The sequence below is a fragment of the Pan troglodytes genome, chromosome 4, assembly GCF_028858775.2.
Source record: "Pan troglodytes isolate AG18354 chromosome 4, NHGRI_mPanTro3-v2.0_pri, whole genome shotgun sequence".
NCBI classification, from domain to species: Eukaryota; Metazoa; Chordata; class Mammalia; order Primates; family Hominidae; genus Pan; species Pan troglodytes.
Genome location: NC_072402.2, coordinates 12029511 through 12048793, shown reverse-complemented (window position 1 = coordinate 12048793; position 19283 = coordinate 12029511). Strand labels below are relative to the sequence as shown.

The 19283-nt window shown below is 39.9% G+C and overlaps 1 protein-coding gene across 7 annotated transcripts in view; it reads left to right on the top strand.

Annotated features, from left to right (window-relative positions):
* The window catches only part of CTNND2 (catenin delta 2), a 933574-nt gene that overhangs the window by 523502 nt on the left and 390789 nt on the right, over positions 1–19283 (top strand). For all 7 annotated transcript variants that reach the window (XM_001147603.6, XM_016952954.3, XM_009448799.4 and 4 more), the window contains one exon: positions 17383–17577. In XM_001147603.6, coding sequence (XP_001147603.3) covers positions 17383–17577 — 195 coding nt within the window. The remainder of the gene's footprint in view (positions 1–17382; positions 17578–19283) is intronic.

The window sequence follows — 19283 nt, the reverse complement described above, 5'->3', positions numbered from 1 at the left end:
GGATAAGAAATCAGCCAAAATCCTTGGCCTTGTTTCAAATGAGGAAGACAGAAAATTATCAAAATACTTATGATAGATGGCCAGGGAAGGCTCTAATTAGGAAGAGACTTTTTAATATATAATTTCCAACTTTTATTTTAGATTCAGGGGGTACCTCTCTGGGTTTGTTAGCTGGGTATATTGCATGATGCTGAGGTTTGGGGTACAGTTGATCCTGTCACCCAGGTACTGAGCATAGTACCCAATAGTTTTGTTTTGTTTTGTTTTTTTGTTTTTTTGAGACGGAGTCTCGTTCTGTCACCCAGGCTAGAGTGCCGTGGCGTGATCTTGGCTCACTATGAGCTCCGCCTCCCAGGTTCACGCCATTCTCCTGCCTTAGCCTCCTGAGCAGCTGGGGCTACAGGTGCCCGCCACCACGCCTGGCTAATTTTTTTGTATTTTTAGTAGAGACAGGGTTTCACCGTGTTAGCCAGGATGGTCTCGATCTCCTGACCTCGTGATCTGCCTGCCTCGGCCTCCCAAAGTGCTGGGATTACAGGCGTGAGCCACCGTGCCTGGCCCCCAATATTTTGTTTTTTAGATTCCAGTGATGCCATTAGTTAGTACACAGTACTTATACAGAAGGTAACTTTGAATCTGTCCTGACATAGGTGAGTGAGCTGGCCCTATGACTATCTGGGCAGAAGGTTTTCTAAGCAGGAGGAACAGCAAGTTCAAGGGCTTATAAATGGGGGTGTGTCTGATATGTTTGCTGAGTAGCAAGGAGACCACGGGGATTAATCAGAGAGAACAACAGCAAACACATGACTTGAGGTCAGCAAGGTGGGAGTGGAAGGCCAAGTCTGAGAGGCCTTGTAAGTCTTGTGGAGAACTTGATGCTGCCTTTGCTAAACCCATGGGCACCATTGGGGATTTGAGCAGAGGAGTAATGCATTCTGATCTAGTTTGTAACAGGGTTACTTCGGCTGCCATTTGGAGAATAGACTATCAGGATTAAAGGCAAAAGCAAGAATGTCAGTTGGGAGCTGATTGCAGTAATTTAAGCAAGAGGTGATTATGGTTTGGGTTAAGATGGAAGCATTGGACATTATGGAAGCGGGTATTATAGTTCTGGATGTATATATAAGGTGTAGCCACTGAGATTTTCTCATGCACTAGGTGATGAAGGTAAGAGAAAAAGAACTCAAGGATACCACCCACCCAACAACCAGAAGAATAGAGTCACCATCAATTGAGAGGGAGTGGGCTGCAGAGGGACCGGGTGGTCTGGGAGTAGTTCTGGTAAATGCTAAGATCTTGGTTTTGCATAGGTGATATCTGTCAGAATCAAAGTGCACGTAGCCAGTAGAAAGTGGGATATATGCAGGTTAGAGTTTTTCAAGTTTTTCTTGTTTCGCTATAAACATTTCCAGAAATTAGAAGTTCTATCTGAGGGTTTCGGGTCATCGACTGTAGTGGGCACTTGGTAAGGCAACACACATTCACAGTTTGCACTGGATCTTCCTGATAGCCAAACCTTAGAAAGTCTGACCAGAAACGTCAGAGTTCTGACTCTCTGGGAAAACACTACAATTCAGATTCAACCTACAGAGTGTAACTTCTCAGATGTTAAGTCATCAGAACCCAAAGATCCCTGGATAGGTTTAAAAATTTCGTTTCTTTTATTAAAAAAAATCGTATCTGCTTTTTATCATATAGAGCTACCTGAGTGGAAAGCCAACTGTGCCTTGGGGGAGCTCCTTAAGGCTGGTAGGCTCATTGCTCACCGGCTTAAAATTATTCCCTGATAAAAGGGGTCACCATTGTATCTATTCATATACTTTTGCACATAAGTAAGGTAGCATATGTAAAGTACTAGCACATTTTCTGGCTCAATAGAAGTTAACTCATATTATTTAGTAATACCTACCACACTACCATGGGTGTGCAAGGAAGAAGACATCCATCTTTGCTTCAGACACAGCAGGTTTATTGAATCCCAGAACATGTCAGTGTCTGTGTTGGGCATATGCAGTTGAATGAGGTATAACCCCTGGTTTCAAGAGACTTAGTTTCAGAACAGCCACAGGAATGGGCAGTTTTAAACCCCGTGCAGAGTCAGACAGAAGCTAGTTACTATGGGAGCATCCTAGCGGAGCATCTTACAGTGGGGTTCAGTATGCACCTGGCATGCTTCCTTGGTGAAGTGGTCCCAGAGCAAAGCTATAAAGGAGCACCTAGAAAGAAGCGGTAGCCAGAACAAAGTCAGAGTTGAGAGGGTGTGTGTGGGGTGCGGGAGGCAGGGGAAGACAACTGGCAGCTCAGTGTTTCTTGAGCAAAGACAGAGTGGTAGGGGTGGTGAGACATGAAGGCGCAGAGGGAGATAAGGTTGCTGCATCCCACTGTAATGGACTTAGCATTTTATCCATCCAGCAGACAACTGACATGGTCATATGTGCTTGTTAGAAACTTTGTTCTGGGCAGTGTGTGGAAGCTGGAATTACAAAGAAAAAATGGGCAGGGAATGTCACTTTGGAAGCCAGTGAAGTAGTCCTTCACTGCTTCTTAAAACTCGTTCCCGTTTGCTTTGAAATGGGACAATACAAAAATTATCACTTATAGATGGTTGAGAAAAAGGCTAGTCAGCAACAGAACCTACTTTTTATATTTTTTCCTGACCCAAAGTTTGTTTAGTTTTTTTATAAATTAAGAGTTAAATGTATTATTTTAATACATCTCATGTAGTCTCCAGCAACTTGATGAGGCAGACATGATTTTTACCCCCAATCTACAGATTTAAAAACTGAAGCTTATGGATGATAACCTCCTTGCCCAAAGCTACTCATCTAGAAATGACAGGGATGTGATTTGAACCTACGTCGCTTTGACCCCAGAATCTCTGTAGTCTTAAATGTACGTGATGCATAGTTAGAGGTTGTATATTTTTGTGTCAGTGGAGAAAAACACGAAGGTTGTAGAAATGCAATATAAATTTTCAGCTTATTCAAGTGACTCATTATTTTAAAGGAAGTAATAATAGTATCTAAAAAAGCTGTCGACATCCTATTGAATGTGTGATTGTAACTTCACCAGTACCAATTTTTGTTCACTTTTACAAAGAGAATAACATAATCCTTTCACTTTCAGGATTTGTAGCTAAATTAATCCTGTTTTGAAAAGAAATACGAGTTGTAGACATGCATTGAAGTTGAGTCAAACATCAGAAGCTTATTTTGAGGTAAAATTGAAATGAATGAAGTGGAGACTCTTAACCAATGATTTAAATCAAAATTGACCTAATATGGAGAGGAATTTGGTCAAGGCCTGTCTAACTTGTCCCCCAGTCAAATGGACATAAAACTCAGTATTTAGAGTGGATCGTGCACGTAAATGCTGAATCTTTACTGTTTAGAGATTTCAGACCCATTCCCTGACTGATTAAGGCTTCCAGGTACACTTTATATAAGAAAGAAAAAAAAAAGAGTCTAGTCCTAGATGAAAGCTTCGCAGTCTCTGCAGTGAGGTTCTCAAAGGAAATGTGAAGTCTACTGGGGTAATGAGCGAGTTTGTTTAGGCCACAGCTCCTGGGATGTGGTCAAAATGCAACATGATATCTGGCTCCTGCTGCTCCTTTCAATTCATTTTGGAAAGCTAATCTTCCCGTGCCGTGGACAAGCATTGCGCAGTTCTCACGAACATTCTGCTCACTATAGTGCTAGATATTTAGATTTTCCCACTGTCACTTAAAGTTAAAAAATTCCAGTGTACATTTACTAATTAAAATATGATCAACCTGTGATATCAATCAACTTTAACCTTGTAAAGGTGGTTAAGGCTGACTTGCTCTCAACTGGAGCTTCCAGGGGTTCTTTCGAACTAGACCCAACTGGGCACTCCCCCAACGACAGCGACTCATTGCCTTCCCTGCTGGCCATGCCTCTGGGCTCCAGCCCCTTCCTCATAAGCATTAGGAACCCATTGCCTGCCCCAGCTGTCTTTAGAATCAATGTAATATGGGTCTCTCTTCTGCATAGTGCATTGTGTCATCCTACACCTCAACACACTTGGGGAGTACAGGCTGATTTCCACACACCAACCATTTCCTGCTTCCACCAACAAAGCAATTATTCAGCCAGCCACTTACCCTCTGGAATTCCAGGACCCCATGTTATAGTAGGGAATCCATATCTCAGTGGCTTCGTGCAAGCTCATCTCTCTGGAATTCCCCACCTCCCAGGAAGGCAGACATGAGGTCTGCCTTTGCTGAAGGTTCAGCAAACCTTCCATCCTTTATACATGCTAAGCCCAGTCTAATAGCATTCATCTGCCTACAGGTCCAGAACTCACAGAAATGGTAATGAAACATTTCTTTTGTAAATTCATTTGATATAGCACCTCTATTCTACTTACCTTCCTATCCAATTTCTATCCAACTGATGTCCAGCTCAAACTGAAATGGGAACAGTGCAATTTTAACACTCCTGTATGGCAAGTTAATGCCTAAGCCTGGAACTAAGAGTTGGGATTGCGAGGTGGCCCAAAATGTCTTCTGGTGTCTTTCATTTTTGTTTCCTTCACAGAAGTTAATATCTACCATTCTTTTCCTACCTCATAGCAGCCTTGTAAATCAAATGGGGGTTAACAGATCCTTTTTTTGTTCTTTGGTAGGAAAGTGGCATCTTTATATAGAATTCTGTGAAAGCTCTTCTAATATTATTGATATTGATATGACTTCGATTGTGCTTTAACTGAGAAAATGTGCCCTAAAAAAATGAAAACTACCTAAGATAATTGTTCAAGATGGCATCCTCTGCCCACTCATTTGTTTCCCCTATTTCCCGGACACCTCAAAAAATAAAAGTACAGGAATACAATAGGGAATGAAGTCACAAAAGAGACAAAACACAGAGGCTGGGCCCAGTGGCTCACACCTGTAATCCCAGCACTTTGGAAAGCTGAGGTGGGCAGATCATGAGGTCAAGAGTTCGAGACCAGCCTGACCAACATGGTGAAACCCTGTCTCTACTAAAAAATACAAAAAAAAATTAGCCAGGTGTGGCGGCGCGTGCCTGTAATCCCAGCTACTCAGGAGGCTGAGGCAGGAGCATTGCTTGAACCCAGGAGGCAGAGGTTGCAGTGAGCCGAGATCGTGCCATTGCACTCCAGCCTGGGCAACAGAATGAGCCTCCTTCTCAAAAAAAAAAAAAAAAAGGAGACAAAAGCACAGAGACCAGGGTCTGAGTGTCACCGACAAGCAAGCCAAGTTAAGAATTTCTAGAAAGTAGAGTGATAAGCAATTAAAATATAGGAGTGCTATCTTTTGAGAATGAGCACTGTCTGGACGTTGGAGGTGGACTGGCTGTCTTGTGTGAATTCCTGGACAGGCCCAAGGGTCAGAGCTGAGCTTGAGGGGGTGGGGCTGGGGAGAGATGGGCTGAAGATAGAGGGATTCATTGAAAGTCAGTGTTCAAGACACTTCTAAGTTGGCACCCCCTGACAAACATCTCTCCTACCAAAATGGCAACCCTGTAGCCAGTGCTTACTCTAAGAGGTGTTCTCTTGAAGAAACTTCTAGACTTCTGTTATAGATGCTGGTTTACATTAGATAGTACAAGCGTATGGAGTGATGAGGAAGTTGGGACTGCTCCCCCAACCCCCCACTCATTCTGAAGGAAGACTGCCAGTCTGAATGCCCTGCCTTCCCCTCCAGGAATTCTAACTCAAGAATGCACAGTGGAAAATACTGCCCTTGACACTGTGGAAAGAAGCTGTCACTGGATTTTTCTTTCTCAAATATGATAAATTATCAAAGATTACTGAGGAATTGGAAAGAATTAGTGGCATGAAAAAGAGAGACCAAAATAGAAAATTGATGTAGAAAGGGGAAGTCAGTATTTATTTCTCTTTAGAATAAGAAATACACACACACACACACACACACAGAGATACATGAACACACACACACACACACACACACACACACACACAAAGGCATTCATCATTCAGGTCTTAAGCTCAGCTGGTTAGAAGCAGATAATGCCACAGCTTTTTCCATGGCTGAGTCAGTGTCTTAGTCTGTTTAGGTTGCTATAAAAAATATCATAAATTGTGTAACTTACAAACAACAGAGATTTATTTCTCCTAGTTCTGGAGGCTGGAAAGTCCAAAATCAAGGTGATGGCAGATTCATTGTCCCATGAGGGCCCACTTTTCGGCTCATCGATGGCCCCTTCTTGCTGTGTCCTCACCTTGCTCTCTCGGGTGTAAGGGCACTAATCCCACTCATGACGTGTCCACCCTCATGACCTCATCACCTCCCAGAGGCCCCACCTCCTAACACCATCACACTGGGTGTTAGCTTTCAACATAATCGGGGGGCGAGGAGAGCACAAACATTTAGACCCTAGTAGTCAGTTCGCTTGTTGTTATTCACATGACCAAAAACAGTCCCCTTTCCCCCAACTTGGTAGCTTTTTTCAGACATGTAGTATTTATTGTATGTAGTCAAAACAAATTGACTTTCTGTACTAGAAAGCATCACTAACATCACTAGGGTACAAAACCAGTTGGTTGTTTAACAGTATTATCTGGATAATGACAACATTTGAAAAAGGAGGTGGGAGAATTTTAGCTATAGATTGGTTTCATCAATTTTGTATTCAATTAGAAAATTAATGTTTTAATGAATACAACTGCGATTCAAATGATCATTATACATACATAACCCAATAACTAATTGAACTTTAACATATACATGCACATACACACATATTAAAGCTTTTGAGAGGAAAAGAATCAAAGGAAAATTTTAGTTCTCCTTAGAACTGTTTATTACATAACAGAATTTCTCTCTTCTCCAACTCATTTTATATATGCTGAATATTATGTTGAATAAAATAATAAAAATTAATAAAATGTTGATATAGAGAGGTTGTAAAATATAAATACAGAGAATTACTAATCTGTGAAGCTGTTTATTTGTCGTTTCCTCCCTCTAAATTATGTTGAGAGTTAGGGTGTCTTTTTCTTCTGGAGTTATGACAGAGGTCACTCTGTGAGTGTTGGTGAAAGATACAAAGAAGTAGAAAAAAATGATATAGGGAGAATACATTTTCAGTTCGTATTTTAGAAGCTAAATGTCTAATGGTTTAAAGGGAATTTCTGCAGCCTACCTATTACCTATCTTAGGCAATCTGAGGAAAAAGGCCTCTGTTTAGGATGTTGAGATGTAAAACATCTTCGTTTACATGTTTTTCAAAATATTTGAACCCATTTACAAAGACAACTGCATGTTTAATCCTATTCTTGCTTGTTAAGCCTTATTCCTGTTCATACCTTGAAAAGTTCATCTGTACCCCTTTGATGGGCAGAAGCCACATAATCAAAAATGAATACTTAGCTTAGTTCCCACAGCAGTCAGCACTCTGGAAAGCAGAATGGAGACTTCTGGGCTCTCTGAAGCTTCAGCCCACAGGTCTGCTTTGCATCTTGATGTAACAAAAAAAAAAAAAAAACAAGTAGATTGGGAGCACCTTGTTCTGGATTATTTCCATGGAAATATTCATAGTGATCCATAATAATGAGGTCTGGAAGCCAGACTCCAGATGCACTGTTGGAATATTGCACTGATGGGGTATTGAGACACAGCTGTTGAGAAATAAAATGCCACTCGTTGAATTTTATCCCCCTCCTTGATAAGGAAGAATATCTGTGTGAATATGCCCATTAAAAACTCTGGTAAGTCACTAATGAATAAAATACCGAGTCATAGATCGCCCTGCATCTGTAGTTAATCAGGACAAACAGAAGACTGTGGTGGTGAAGACTCTGGGCCCACTCCTCCTAGTAGCTGCCAAAAGCTACTCCCAGGAAGGAGAGGTAGTTTGAAGCAAATCTTAAATACAAGGCTTCTCCCAGGTAGAAATTAACCTTCACAGATTAAATTTCTTTACATGCTCATGTCAAAAGACTTTTGTTACAAGTCTGATGTCAAGTTATGTTGTTCTTCTGTACAAAGATATTACAAATTCAAAATTTCGATCACTCCATAATTTCTTATTCTACCTGGTCTCAGCTGAGAAGGGTTTAGGGTGCCTGGGTAGAGTCTTTCTAGGGGTCTTTTCCCTAGCTTCAGTCAGGACTGTCTCTCACTTGAAGGGTATGGTTACAGTAGTTCTTTATAGCAAGAGTTCACAAGACACACGTGATCATCACAGCACTGACCCCACCCTCCTCAGACATAACGCTTGATCCAGCCCAGAGACCTGCAGAAGGAAAGGGAAAAGGCAGAGGCAGGAAATGTCCTGCCATCTCTGCCTGGCCACAACCTGTGACCTCCCAGGGACTTCCCAGCAGGAGGCATGCTAGGGACATGCCCCTAGGTGTAGCATGCCAGGGGCAAAAAGCAGCCTCTACTTTCAAAGTTACCTGCAAACTTCTGACACTAAAACCTCATCTAAGAAGAGGTTCTTTCCTTCCCTCACTTTCACGAATGGATATTTCTGGGGATATTCTGAAGCTTCAGCCTTAAAGGCTCTGCTGAGGACCAAACCTTGACACATGCTCCTCAAGATCCTACATCTAGCCCCAAATCTACTAGTTTGACCCCTAGCCATCCAGAGATTGGATGCTTCTTGGAGAAGCCTGGAGAATCTTTGAACTATTCCATTCCCTGGGCCCCTCCCCTGAGGTCCTGGTCTGGAATGCACCCACAGCATCACTCCTCTTTAAAAAAGTCTCCCATTCAAATGCTGTGCATGTTCTTTCAGGGTTGAGAAGCCCTGAGCTATCCTTACCTATGTGGTTATTGTGGCAATGCAGGGAACCTAGATACTTGCCTCTCCAGAATCACCCAAGAAACACCATAATCATAGCAAAAATGTTCCAGCCCACCCATATCTAAAATATCCACCCTGACCCAGACATGGTGGTGGGTCCCCTGTAGTCCCAGCTACTGGAGAGACTGAAGTGTGAGGATCACTTGAGCTCAGGAGTTTGAGACCAGCTTGAGCAACATAGTGAGACCCTGTCTTAAAAAAAGTCCATCCTAGAGATAGAAAGATGCTCTTTCCCCACTAGAAGTGACTCTTGCCCCAGCTATCCTGCTCATTAAGGCCTTTGAAGTCCCCCTGGTGTGGGGCCTGGACAACTGTAGCTAAGATCAGTCACTCTGCAGCAGCTGATAGAATGGTCACAGTTGTCATGGCCAGCACAGCTTGTGCTTCCAGAGCCCAAGCTGATGAGTACCTGCATTGCCAGTGTCTAGCTATACTCTTGAACTGTGCCTTTATTGAGGCCACTTGTGTTTGCCTAACAAAGCAGGAGTGCTGGGCACAGTGGATCACACCTGTAATCCTAGCACTGAGGCAGGAGAGACCACGGCATTGATGGTCTGTCTCCGGGGCTCCTAGAGACCAGATACGTATTCATAGCTAGACAAATATGTCCTGGCTTCTCAAAGGGTGGTCCGTGGACCAGCAGCGCCAGCATTGCCTGATAACTTGCTAAAAATGAAGAACCTCAGGCCCTTCCTCAAACCCACTGAGCCAGAACCTGCATTCCAATTAAGGCATTCATATGCCTGTGGCATTTTGAAAAACACCAAAATACGTGGCTAGTAAATTTGGTGCTACTTTCTACTTCCTGTGAGATAGGAAACCCAAAACAGATATTGGTTGCAGGTGTCAAACCATCCCTGTGTACTTCATATGTTTTACTATTACCAATACCACCTTAGCCATAGGTTCCTACCGGTTCTTTGTTAAGTTGAAGCCATGCATGAGGTGTGGGGTATTACACTCCATCCATTTCACTAGAGAGGAAGAACAACCTTCCACTGCAAGTAAAAATGCAAAGCTTGATACAGGACCCCACATTACTCATTATACTCTGTTACCACTATCATTATGTTCCAGATGCCTGCCTGTCACAAAAAGAACTGAACAAAGGAAGCCTGTTTTCCTAAGAGTTTGGGAATAGATGCTTGTGGTTAAAAAGAAAGTACAGGAACAAGGGGCATATACTTTTCTAGGGATGAGATCACATGGACACACTTACCATGATGTCCTGGGCAGTGATTTTGACTTTTAAATTATTTTTGCTGGAAAGTATTTGAGTCCCAATAGTTTACAGTATTCATTTTGTAAAAGGTGTGATGAGGTTTCATCATGACAATAAATTGTATCGGAAAACCTCATCAGCAAAGTTACAGGAACAAATTCTGTGTTTTGTACGCTGCCAGAGACTGCATAGTATTCAAGTTATTAGTGAAAGCAGCAAAGCTGTACTAAGTTAGTATAATATAAGAAAATCTAACATTTATGAAATATGATGAAATAGGAGGGCATTTCTTTCTTTCCAAAAACAGATTTATAATAAGATCATTTTATATTATCAGATGGCCTGTTACACTGGAATTATTTGGTTTCAGTGCAATTTTATCTTTGAAATCATATGAATTAACAATGTTCCTTCCAAACGTAAGTCTGAAATACGACTCTTAATCTATATGAGAAATGTGTCTTTATATCTTTGCATTTATAACAACATGATATAAGATGTCAAATTAATTACAACAAAGTAATGATCATTTGCAAATGAAATTCAGTTGATAGGCTTGATTCAGAATACATAGGAAAATATTTTGGGGCCCTTTAAATAGCAAATTTAAGTTTTGAATTAACATAGGATTAGGAAGGAGACTTTGGAGTTTTGATTTAGGTCAAAAGCAAAAATCGAGAATAAAACAAGTCAATCTCAGGAAACAGAGTTCAGAAGGAAGGATGTGAATGTGCCCAGTTCCTCATGGATACTCCTGAAGTAGCATTTGAGGCACACCTTTCTTAATGTGCCTTCTTTGAGATAAGTTTTATTATGATGAGGTATTCTTCAGATCTAAGATGTAATATTTGCACCTCTCAACAATTTACCTAGTACACATTTCTGAGATAATGTTAACCAAAGTTATGTTAGTTTTTGTATATCTCAAAGTGTTTATATGCTGATATCACCTTTTCCCCTTGGAGTTTCATGATAACAGGTATCAAGCCAAACATTTTAAGAGGTTCAAAGTCCAGAAAATAGCTATTTCAAAGCCATCAACTATCACAGAGTACAGGCTGACTACCTGCAAAGCCATGTTGCCTAGCGATGCTGACCTATCATCATGGGACATACCCCTAAAATCAGGGTGTCCACAAAGGAACAACAGCAGTGTAGATTTGCAAGGGAAAAATTGGCGTCTAGTCCAGGCCCCACCCTTCTCTATAGAAGTTCCCTTTTGCCCTTCAAAGTTGTAGTTTCGTTAATAATTATCAATGCATTAACTGACCTTACAGTTTTTAAAAACCTCAATTTTATTTTGGACTTTTCTTCATATCATAAGAAATTTACTTTTTTCTCCATACAACAGCACTTTATCTCAATAATGAAAGAACTGTTCACAAACACATTAAGCCTGCTCACTCTGGCTATGTGAATACTATGTCATTTAGACCCTTCTTTTTCTCCCTCCATTTCTTTGCAAATAAGCATTTGAAACTGGATGCTAAATTTGAAGACACCAGTTACATGGCAGTATGTCCTTATAAACTATATTGATACTGCAAAATGAAAACATGGAAAAATATATTTCTTTGTAAAGGCAGGTGAATTTGCATTAAATTAGAGAGTCATAGATTATAGAGTATATAAATAAAATAATATGAATGGATTCCAATTTAAAAAATCCAGCATGGACCTGTTTTATTAATGTAGTAAAATAATTGGCATAACCTGTATTAAGTGGAATTGTTTGAATAAAGCAACAAATGATAAATGGAAGGTGTAACACATTAGATGCTTATTTTTTGAAAATAAATATGCCCATCTCCTCTTTTTCTCCTTTATTTGGGACAAGATGGCTCACAGTGTGATCCCAGCATTAGAACCAGGAGGCTTGGGGGTGCCCATTAAAATGTACATTGATGCATCCCACTTGGCTGACCTAATCAGAATCTCTTGGGGGTTGTATTCAGAAGTCAGCATTTTCAGCAAGTTTTCTAGATGATTCTTTGAGGAATAAACTAAGATTTGAGAATTAATCTTATTCTAAGGAATGAAAATTGAAATGTAAAAAAAAAAAAAAACCCAAGTAGTTGGAGCTGAATTTTCAGCTACGCAGTTCTCCCAAGGTTATGTGATCTCCCATTGAATGCTGCAAATCCTTCTAATAAAAATGTGTTTCCGTGATTTTGAAATTTTGAGTTAAAAAAATCCTTTCATTCGTCCAATCAATTGTAGTATGAACTCGTAAAGATTTCATATACTTACTGGTATTTCTTTTAAAGACAATGTGGTTTCAGTACACATAAAATCACTTCTGTGTATATTCTGAAATCCCGGGGGGACCCTTCGTGTCTGCTGCTGGTTGCCTCCGCCTGAGAACCATACAGCTCTTTCTCCAGTGAGGCTCATTCTCTTACTGTCTGCAGCTCTCTGCTAAAATGTCAGATGCTCAGAAAGAACTTTCTTGATCCCCCTATCCCAACACCACAACCTCCTGATACTTTATCTCTTTTCTCACTGCCCTGCCTCATTTTTCTTCAACACCTTTACCTCCATCCTCCTGCATGTAATAACTTATTTTCAGAGCCAGGGACCTTGTCTGTTTTGAGCACTAGGACATCCTCAACTCCTGAAGGTTCCCAGGCACTTGTTGAATGTGTTGAATGAATATATAGATCCATAGGGAGTAACTAGTACCTACAAATGATAGATGTAAAATCTAGCACATAGAAATTTAGTTACAAATCGTTCCAAAAATAATAAATACATTGTTTTGTTGGCCAAATGAAAACAGAGCCTTGTTGACTCAAGGAAAACATGGTGTGGAACAGGAACAGGCAAGACACAAGGCGGTGAGCCATATGTAGAAAATAATTGTAATTATTTTCTGTGTCAAGAACCCCCTGAGATCTGTCACTGGCTTCCTACTGAATTAGCAGGTATTTGTTATTTTCAATTTGGAGATTTAATTTATGCCCTATTCCTTTCTAAAAAGGATGTCACCTTTTTGTGGTCATTTCAGTGTTTTCTTTCCTTATGAACGTCATTCATTCCTACATTTTTTGCAATAATCCATTAGAAAGCACACATTTTTAAGAAAAGATAAAACTATAACATTCACATTTTGCAATAATACTTCACAGAATTATCAGAAAAATGATTGTTATTTAGATTATTTCAAATTGAAATCTTCGACTTGTTTTTGAAATTTGGATAGTTTATGATAAGAGGTATTCAACTATTTTGTCAAATCAAAGATATATTTGCATGAGGTGACATAATTTATTGATTCAAAGATTCATTGGCATGAGGACACCTATTTTGATGTGGCTTTATCAATTGCAGAGCACTTTCACACATAGTCTCTCTCATCTGACCCTCCAACAATACCATTTATATTATTATCTCTGTTTCTACACTTGAGGAAACTGGGGATCAAAGAGTTTGGTGTGTTTCCTGGGTTTATCCAACTGGTTAGAGACAGATCTGGGACAGAATTCACATATTCTTATTTCAAGTTCTGTGGGCAAAAGTGACACAAGAAACAGCAGTAAAATTACTACTTTAGATACAATTTCTGTTTACCTCAAACTATTGAACATCAACACCCTAAGGCCACCTTTCATGTGTAGAATTTGAGGCTGAGCCATGTTGTCATGATTCTTCATAGTAGTTGTACATGGAAATGAGAGCCAAGGATTAAACGTGTCAACATAGAAGCAGGGGATGTCTGAGGTCTTGTGTCCCTTCATTCTCCAGTGGTCCCTTCTGCCCACCTCTCTGGGTCCCTAGAATCCATACCTCCCTCCCTGCCATAGGACTGAACCCTTTCCTCGCTCCCCCAACACCAACCCCACAGCCAAGTGGTCAGTAGTCAGGTAGGTTCTGAGCTGTTTAAGCATCCATTCAGGTCACCTGTAGCTGTGGTGAAGAAGAGATGGCTCTGAGGTTCCATGACAGGATATGTGGTAGTTCTTATACAGCACATGCCTCAGGCTTAGTCCTAGATCAGCTTGAAAGCCCTTCCCAGTTTTGGGGGGCTCTCTGAACCTGTAGGAGCAGCACCCAGCACAGAACATATCTAGGGAAATTCCAATACCCTTTAGTCCTCCTGCATCATGAAATCTTCCTTAACCTGTAAGCCAAGTACCCATGTTTCAGCTGTGAGTCTTCAAGCTCATTTTCAGAAACGCGTTGTATATGAAAAATTGCCAGTGCCTGAGCTCTCTAGGCCCCAGTTTTGCCCTGTGAAGAGAAGAAATAGGAAGAGCAAAACCCTATTATAAAATTGAGACGTTAATGCTGGATGATGTAGGAATTGTTGCAGTAATTGGTCATGAAATGCTTTATAGACACAGGGATTATGATTGCATGACATTATGTCTGTCATGGCAGGGGAAACCATCAGGAAAGTTGGTCTGGTCTGTGGATCTACTTCCCCTTTTCTCTTTGGCTCATCCATGTTTTGGTTGCACTTTGCCATCCTGCAGGGTCTTGGTCAAGGCCAGGTTCCCAGGATTGTTCTGCACCAGCATAATTGGCAAGAACATTTGGCCTTGACATCTATAACATTTTAGACAAAGTTGAATTTTCTCCAACATTTTTTCTTATTGTAATAACAGAGTTCCAGTCCCTGGCAAAGATGTAAATTCTCATGAATGACGTTTTGAGTCCAATGTGACGCTTGAGATTCACTTTCAAATAGACCATAACGATGAAAAAAATTACTACTAAACAAAAGGACATTTTACTTGAATCAGCAAATATATACACCATCTAATGACATTTTGTAGCAGATTCCCAGAAAAGATTGTGTGAGAATTTTTTTCTTGAAATTGCCCCAAATAAAATAGGCCTTGTTCATATGGATCTAAAATGTTCTTTCTTGAACACGGGCGGTAGAACACATGAATTCCAGCAGTGACATCTTTAACCTTTGTTTCCTTGGCCCTTTTCTTTCCCATAGTTCTCTGTGTCTCTCTTGCCAATAACTGTGCCCACCCTTGAGCAATCAAAACTTGATCACAGTGGATAAAAAGAAGTGTAAATAATGTTCTTTTTAAAATGCCTTATCTGATTCAGAACTATGCATAATGCTTACATATGCAACTGTATTTTGCACAAGCATTTACACAGGGAAACACTATGATCTTATAGTTTTACTCAGAGCCCTCTAATATGTAAAAAAAAGTATAGTATCCTATTCAGATAGTTAATTTTATTATTACATTCGTAATAATATCAGCACATCAAAAGACTGATATCCACATAGGTAGACTTTACCTTAAGATTCTTCTTCCTTGCCTAGCACCCTTGGTCATCAATTTGATTAATGCCACTAATGAAAATTTCTGAATGCCAAATAAATGCATGTAATAAGAGGATTTTTACATATACCCTAAGACCATGTTACCACTTAAAAGTTCAGCAGATCCTCTCATTGGTCATCATTGGATGTTTTTTGAGGCTTAGAATAAAGGAATAGTGATAAAGTAACAATTCTAAATGTACCAGTGATGGATAACTTTTATTTATCTCTGCATTTGGATGTGATGACTGTTTTTTTTTTATTTTTACATTTTTAAATCCTTAGCAATATTTTCAAAACCTTCAGGAATAAGAATTGACAACAGGAACTCAAAGCACATTGTACTTAAATATATTCCTGGAAAATATAAGCTTGAGGTAATATTCAGAGTGATGTTGGCATTTGACAAATCAGATGCGATGAACCTAATTATGCAAAACAGTTATTTTGAATCTGTCATTCATCGGAGCGCTATCTAAATCAGAATTTAATTACCAGCAAAGAGAATGGTAAGGAACTTGCCTGCCCTGTCCCTTTCTCCTCCTCAAAATACACAGTGGTTTTTATTAACACTGAATTCATAGAATTCTCACCACTTCTCCAATTATTCAGGAATACTGTTCTCTGTGTACTTAAATTTAAAGTAGCCCACGTTAAATATACCAGCAAAACATTTTTCTATTGGCAATTTTAAAACTTTACAATGGCTTTTTTCCTCAAATATTCTAGACAAGAATATTACAATTTTGAGTTTATATGTTCCTGACGAAACAGACCTAACATCCAGTATTTGAAGACTTTGGCTTTGAAGTGGTCCTTGAGGAAGGCAAAATGGAAGGAGAGCTGTCCAGACACGGCCAAGATCAAGGAATCCCAGCACCCTGATATGTTAGTCCGGAATAGAGAGGCTGAACTAGGGCTGCTGAAAGACAGTTGCCAGTTAAATCCCATTACGCCATGTGGGGATTAGTTGTAGGATGTAGCTGAAGGCTCATTCCCAAAATCAGCCATTGTCTCCTTTGGTTCTTGTCCGTGTTCTGTATTCAACATGGAAGATGCCACCTCTCCTTGATGCCCCAAGGCCATCTCATTGCCCCAATGCAAATGATTTTCATGACGTTTCTGCTCCAGTGGTTCTGACTGTACCTCAGATAAAATATTGGCTCTCAATCAACGTCCTCTTTCCTGTCTGTCAAGCCAGCCTCTTCACCCTCACTAAAGTCTTATTTCCTGATGTACAGAGGCTTCCTTTCTTCAGAGACTTTCTCGTGATTCTCTGGTCCATAGCATTGCCTCACATCAACACCTCTTCCCATATCATGCAATGAAGTGACACAAATAAGGATTTATAAATACTACAAAGCAAAGTGATGTGTAGCCGCAATTTATACATTAAACCAGTTAGTGGCAATCATTCCTAACTTTTTCAGAGAGAGGCAGGCTAAATGTAAATGCTTCAATTTAGAGGGTCAGAGTAAAGGAAAATATAGCTTGAAACCTCTTTCTTTAATATCTGCTTCTCTCGGGGATTTAGGCTGTTGTAAGTTCAAACATTTTGCTTTATCCTTTTCCCAGGGAAAAACTGCTGATAGGAACAATTTCTAGTTCACTTTTTAGGAACAACATCAAGATGGCTTTGCCATTGTGGCTCGCCATTTAAAATGATTTCTATTGTACAATTTAAGGTGCAAGGGCTATGGGCTAATAACAGATTTTTGGGATTGACTATCTACCTGATTCCTTTAGTGAAGAACCTAGCTACATTCATTAGGTTTTGAGAAAAATAACATTTCACTGGTCTTGTTCCATGTGGGTTTATCTCAGAAACATTGTCATTTTTAGAGTGAGATCATGTTTGGTCGCAAAGCCAGGCAGCTGGGTGATGCCGACAGGCTGATTAGGTTGACATATTGCTGCCATTTCATGCTATTCATTTGGTTTCCTGGGAATTTCAACAATTTTGTCCAAAAAATTTTGAATATGTCTTTGATTAAACAAGTTCTGTTTGGAGGTCGCCTGAGCCTTGATGTCCCTCTGTTGATTTATTTCAGCTGGGTCCCGAGCCTCATACAGCAGCCAGCATGGGCACCTGGGCCCAGAGCTGCGGGCCCTGCAGTCCCCAGAACACCACATAGATCCCATCTATGAAGACCGCGTCTATCAGAAGCCCCCTATGAGGAGTCTCAGCCAGAGCCAGGGGGACCCTCTGCCGCCAGCACACACCGGCACCTACCGCACGAGCACAGGTGTGTAATCAGGACCCCACTGGGTGGCCTGTCCACAGGGGGTGGGCTCTGCATCGAGCTTCAATAACACTCCCAAATGAAAGGTGTGTGTCTGTGTCCACTATCCCCACAAGCACTGTGACCTGCTTCTATCAATGTCTGTAATGATAATGGTAGAATCAGAATATGACTTTAACTCAGGCTACCTTGGTATAATCTGAATGAAAGGAAGCAAATGGCGATTGTAAGCTCATTTTGTCAAAGAGAAAAATTGAAAGAAGCAATACTAATGTTTAGCCCATCGTTATTCACTTACGTAATGAATATAAGTACCCCAAGGATGTAGTCATTTGTAGGACGTGAAAGACGTATGCTTGATGATGGTAAGTGTTTTTTTCATGATATTGTCTACCTATTTGGCAAGCTTGGAACAAAAACATATTTACTAAACATGTAGCATATTTTGAAAGGCAGACAATTTATTTCATACACACTAATAGATTGAATCACAAAATTATTGTGTGAAGGTTGGATGTTGGCAATTGCAAATGGTTCAATCAGTTATATAGCTCTCCTGGATTAAATATGTATTTTCAATTGAATACAACCACAGATCACATGACAAAACGCAAGTGTTTTCCAGTATCTGGAGCCATTTGCAACATAATCTGTCAAATGTCATAATTAGATTGCTAGAGAACACTTATCTTAACTCTAAAATCGATATAATTAAAAACAGGTTGAGAATTGCATTTATTATCAAGCTGCACATTGCTAAGTAAACTGGAATGACTGTGTTGCTGGTCTGCAGACAGTACAGCTCTCTCCTTCTTTCCTAATGATATATATGAGCTCCGGCGGGGACTGAGGCTGGCAGAGCTGGCTCTCTGCTTCAGAACCTGGCACGCAGATCTCTACATCCTCAGACTACTGGAATTTCTAGTGACCACTAAGTAGAGCATAGCAATTTTCTTAAACTGCCTTATGATGCTAAATTACATGCTTTGAAATCAAGGCAAGCCAAGCTGCTTTTATAGTTGATTATTGATATTTACATTTCAGTATTTCACTGAATCATAGGGAGAAAGGCACAAAATACTCTTTATTTTATTTTTGACATCATAAATACCACCCAATATTAATAATACATATCTTGGTTTTGATGAAAAAGAATGCCCATTTATTCTTCTGTCAGAATTTTTTTCACCTTCAGCCTGTTAGATCCACTCCTGCTTGGAGTTGGGCTACTTTAGCATTTAATGTTTGCATGTTTTAAGTAAGGTAATTTTATTTTTATGCACATCTTATAAAAGAAGAAGATAACCACAGTGACATTCAGTATCTAATTTGAATAAAAACTGACAAAAGAGATTATGTTGATTCTCTATTCCATATTCACATGTTCTTAGAATTATCCTTTATTAATAAACTTCCAGGAATTTAATGAAAAATTAGCTACATAAGAAAAAAAAACTTTAATTCATCTATATCACATTAAACACAGGGAAGATATCCATACTTAAAAAAAGAAAACTCTAGTGTGATAGTGTTTTTTCTGAGTCTGCATCAGCAAACAATGGCCCATAGGCCATTTGTAGCTCACCAATCTACTTTAGTAGTGCCCATGAGCTAAGAATGATGACTGCATTTTTAAATGATTGGGGGGAAAATCAAAAGATGATTAATGTTCTGTAATATGTGAAAATTATATGAAATTCAAACTTCAG